Source organism: Austrofundulus limnaeus, unplaced genomic scaffold, assembly GCF_001266775.1.
Source record: "Austrofundulus limnaeus strain Quisiro unplaced genomic scaffold, Austrofundulus_limnaeus-1.0 Scaffold98, whole genome shotgun sequence".
In the NCBI taxonomy this organism is placed as follows: Eukaryota; Metazoa; Chordata; class Actinopteri; order Cyprinodontiformes; family Rivulidae; genus Austrofundulus; species Austrofundulus limnaeus.
The window spans coordinates 1,443,331-1,448,033 of record NW_013952500.1 but is presented as its reverse complement, the minus strand read 5'-3'; the positions used below and the strand labels follow the sequence as shown (position 1 = coordinate 1,448,033).

The following is a 4,703-nucleotide window of genomic DNA, read 5'->3' as shown; positions in this document are numbered from 1 at the left end:
ATATAGATAAAGTAAAATTTAAAAGAATTGAATAAATGTTACCACACCAAAAAATCCTTTTTTTCAGTGCATCCTTGCTTTAAAAAGTGAGGTTTTGAATGGAAGAACATGATAGGTGAGATTTATTTGTGTTTTTGACAGAAATGTTCTCCTTCCTCTTCCCCACGGCAGCTCTACTCTCACGACATCGGCGCAGAGGACTGGCGAATCGCCATGACCACCGACCGTGTCGCTCTGATTGCCTTGGAGCTGGCCGTGGCCGCCATCCACCCATACCCGGTGGGGCTGCAGGCCTACTTCCAGAAGACCGCGGCTCGGACGACGCTCTCGGAGACGGAGCTGGAGATCATGCTGGCTCTGCCCATGTTCCTGCGGCTCTACCTGCTGGGCCGGGCCATGATGCTGCACAGCCGCCTCTTCACCGACACCGCCTCCCGCAGCATCGGAGCGCTGAATAAGGTGGGAGGTCAAACCCCCTCCACCCACCACACACACACACACACACACACGGGTTTCTTTAGGAGTCTGATCAACGCACATTTAGGGATGAAAAGAGGGGAAAAGATTCTGCTCTGTCGGTTCTGTCAGGGTGAAGCCTGCTAATTATTGGATCTTTTTATTTGGGATGATTTTAGCTGGCCTTCCTTTACAAACATTTCACCCACATTTGTTTATGTCTTGTGTCTAGGTGGGCCGAGAGGTCTGTAAAAGTGTGACCATTGAGGTGTGACTATCACAGTTTCGCTCTCGTGTCCCCTGCTGGTTAAAAATGTCCCTCACTGGCTGTCCTCTGCGTGCCTGCTTTCTTTTCCACCACTGAATATATGCACCTTGACTAATCCCTTCCCTTATTATTGCTATTTAGAAGTGACAAAATGACCTCTGCTCCACCCTCTTTTGCAATACCAAACCCGCTGTCCATGTATCAAGCCAGATTGCGAACACGTTTTCTTATCCCTTATCTCCTCTGTATTATATAAGGATAATCTGACAGGTGCTATCCTAAATAGTCTGGCTAAGTAGGCCTCTTCTGTCAAAATGATGTCGTAACACATCCCTTTTATTTGCTTTTTAGATCCACTTCAACACACGGTTTGTGGGGAAAACACTGATGACCACCTACCCCGGGACTGTGTTGATGATTTTCAGCGTTTCTCTGTGGATTGTGGCAGCGTGGGGCTTGCACGTGTGCGAAAGGTTTGTGCTTTATGCTTCTTCTTTTTTTTTTAACGTCATCAGGAGTTTTCCGACAGTTTCATACACAAGCTTCAAACAAATGATTGAAGCAAACTCAGAATCCTTCCAGTATTTTGCTTGTTTTGACACAATATTTCACTCCATCACTACATAGTTCCTGCACCAAACTATAATCTCTCTATTCAGATGTCACCAATAACACATATAGTGGAGTAAAACTGGCACAAAAAAAACATATTTCAAATTAACGTTTAGATCAGATAAAGATTTTTAGTCAATCTGAAGTGAAATGTTACACCTTGTGATGATTAAAGGCGTAAGGTAACTTTATTTCTTCAAAAATAATAGTCAAATAATACATTTACCATTATTAAAAAGGATAATTAGATATTTAAAAAGCTTATAATTTGACTAGAACCCTATAAACCTTTATTATTGCACGGTTCTGTTTGTTTTAAAAAATCATTTGATATTCATGTCACACTTAAGAAGTGAATAATAATACTTTAAATGAGATTTGAAACAGCTCCACAGTCTGCACAATACAGTTTTTAATTTTAGTTATTGTTCATGGATTAATAAAACACTGAACATTAGTGGGGTTTAGAAATTAAGGCTTGAGGCTGTAAGAAAGTTTAACTTAAAAGTTCTAGGATTAAAAAAAAGTTTTTTAGCATAAGAACCTTTTTCCATTTATGAAATGTAGTGGTGTCATATCTTTTATTTTTCATTCAGGCCTTAATTATTTTAGCCTTATTAATAAAATTTTAAATTTTAATTAAACCCATGAATTGCAGTAAAATGTCCTGATGAATGATTGTGAACTAAATCCATGAAACAACCCAAGTTTTTCTGCAAAATAATTTGTTAAAGTTTAATGTTTTTTAATAACCAAACAAAAGTCCTTTAATTATTCCAGTAGAGATATTTCTTATTTCTGAAATATTTCTGTTATCTGAAACAGCGAGTTTATCAAAATGTCAGAGTTCAATACAGAAATCAATGCAGAAAAATCCCATCCAGTTACTGGAGACATTTTTTTTATTGTTATATCATCACAAAAACACACAGAGAGCAAAGGTGAACTCACCAAATTATGTATTAAATAAATACACAAGGTCAGTTTTTTTTTTTGTTGTGTGTCTAAATGTTTTCTCTTCAAACTGCAAGGCTTGTTTTTGTGGTTTTAAAAAAAATGGTAAAATGGCCTGATGTATAGTATCAAGCCCCGTCGGACTCCAAAGCTCTTTACACTTATGGTAAATCATTCACCCATTCATACACACATATTCACACACATACACACATTCATACACATTCATACACCCATTCACACACATACACATTCGTACACTGATGGTGATAAGTTAGCCACAGCTGCCCTACGGAAGACTGACAGACTTTTGGTGAAAATAATAAAACGTTTGGGACATTTTCAAATGCTGTGTTAAAAACCTTTGTTTTATGTTTTTACAGGATTAAAACTCCATGTTTCCTGTCAAAAACATCATTTTTTAGCAGGGGTGTCAAACTCATTTTCAGCAAGAGCAACATGAGTGTTAACTCGCTACCCCATTACGTAACACCACCACTCGCTCCCTGTTTAAGATTGGCCTTACATCTTTTCAGATTAGCTTTTCACTGTTAACTCCTATTGTTTGGTCATTGTACTTTAATATATGACTGTTTTGTWCTCTTCACTTCTATGTTTCTTCCGCACAACCCTATTGTTAAATATATCTACATTTGTATATTACTATTGTACAGTGTCCTTATAAATAAAATGCATTATTATTATTATTGTTATTCCATCCATCCATTTTCTGTACACGCTTCTTCCTTTCTCAGGGTTGCGTGGGTCACTGGTGCCCATATCCAGCAGTCACAGTGCGAGGGGCGGGGTACACCCTGGACAGGTCGCAAGTCCATCACAGGGACACACATAGAGACAAACGAGACAAACAACCATTCACTCTCTCACTCACACCTAGGGACAATTTAGAGTTATCAATTAACCTGACAGTCATGTTTTTGGTCTGTGGGAGGAAGCCGGAGTACTCGGAGAGAACCCACGCATGCACGGAGAGAACATGCAAACTCTACCCAGAAAGGTCCCCTGACTGGGATTTGAACCGGTAACCTTCTTGCTGAGTGGAATCAGCTCTACCAACTGAGCCACCGTGCCGCCCATTATTATTATTGTTATTATTATTGTTATTATTATTGTTATTATTATTATGGTGGTGGTCCTCAAAGGGACAGTTTCGTGTTTAACTTCAACTAAGAACATGAATCGTCACGTTTCTCATTGCTACAGCTGAGCACTGCTAACAAACAATAACTGAGCTCTACGTGGTGTTTCCTGCATAGAAACAGTGTTTTACCCCCATCCACTTTTAAACACTGAAAAMTACTACATGCACAACTGACTAAATGTGAAARAAATAATACAGAAATACTATTAAAAATAAAAGTGAGAGASTTTTACTCACTGGTGAGWAGCTGCCATCTTGAATTCTGAACTCTCCCARTTTCAGACAGGGAATTCCCACTGGAGGGGCGTTCCAGTTTAAAGTTACGACTTGTAAGTGAGAAATTCCCACGTCCCAGTACAACTGGGCAACAGTAGCAAAAATGCTGTGAAATGGAGATTGTACACAGCAAATTGTGTTACTTTTGAACCCTGTGCACCGCCACCTAGTGGTGGGATGCTGTCATTAAACATGCATTATGGGAGATGTCTTTTTGGTCAATGTTGACTCTAAAGCAGCATATGCTTATTTTAAGACATTTATACATCTTTGAAAATCTCATGGGCCGCATAAAATGTTGTGCTGGGCCACATTTTGCTCGCGGGCCTCAAGTTTGACACATGATTTATGGAGTACCTTCTGTAAACAACGTTTGAAAGCTAAAACCACAGATGAAAAGAAAAACAACATGGATGTTCTGTGTAAATTTGTCCTGACAGTAATAATGTCAACTGATTGGTTGTGTTTTTGTTCCTGCAGGCATCACAACTACAGAGACCTGAGCAGCAACTACATGGAGGCCCTGTGGATGGTCTCTGTCACCTTCCTGTCCATCGGCTATGGAGACGTGGTCCCTCACACCTACTGCGGTCGCAGCATCTGCCTCCTGACGGGGATAATGGTGAGGGTCCGCTCGGCGACACGACAGACGAAGGGTCTAATTCTTTAACGTCTTCTCTGACCCCAACAGGGAGCCGGCTGCACGGTCCTGGTTGTGGCCGTGGTTGCCAGGAAGCTGGAGCTAACCAGAGCTGAGAAGCACGTCCATAACTTCATGATGGACTCCCACATCTCCAAGAGGGTAAGTATTATTATACCCAACTAAAAACTGTACTTACTATACTGATTTTCACTTAATTGTGGCCTGAAATGATTATTTTTGTTAAATTTCACATCATTTTTGTTGAAAATTGTTTATTTTTGTGAGGTTTAATTCAAAATCTGCTGGACAGGATTTCAGATTTATATATATAT

The 4,703-nt window shown here is 39.8% G+C and overlaps 1 protein-coding gene across 1 annotated transcript in view; it reads left to right on the top strand.

Annotated features, from left to right (window-relative positions):
• The window catches only part of LOC106520875 (small conductance calcium-activated potassium channel protein 1-like), a gene marked incomplete in the record, with an annotated part of 13,075 nt that overhangs the window by 3,268 nt on the left and 5,104 nt on the right, over positions 1–4,703 (top strand). The window contains 4 exon segments of the mRNA XM_014013161.1: positions 172–459; positions 1,076–1,197; positions 4,209–4,350; positions 4,420–4,530. Of these exon segments, the coding sequence (XP_013868615.1) occupies positions 172–459; positions 1,076–1,197; positions 4,209–4,350; positions 4,420–4,530 (663 nt within the window).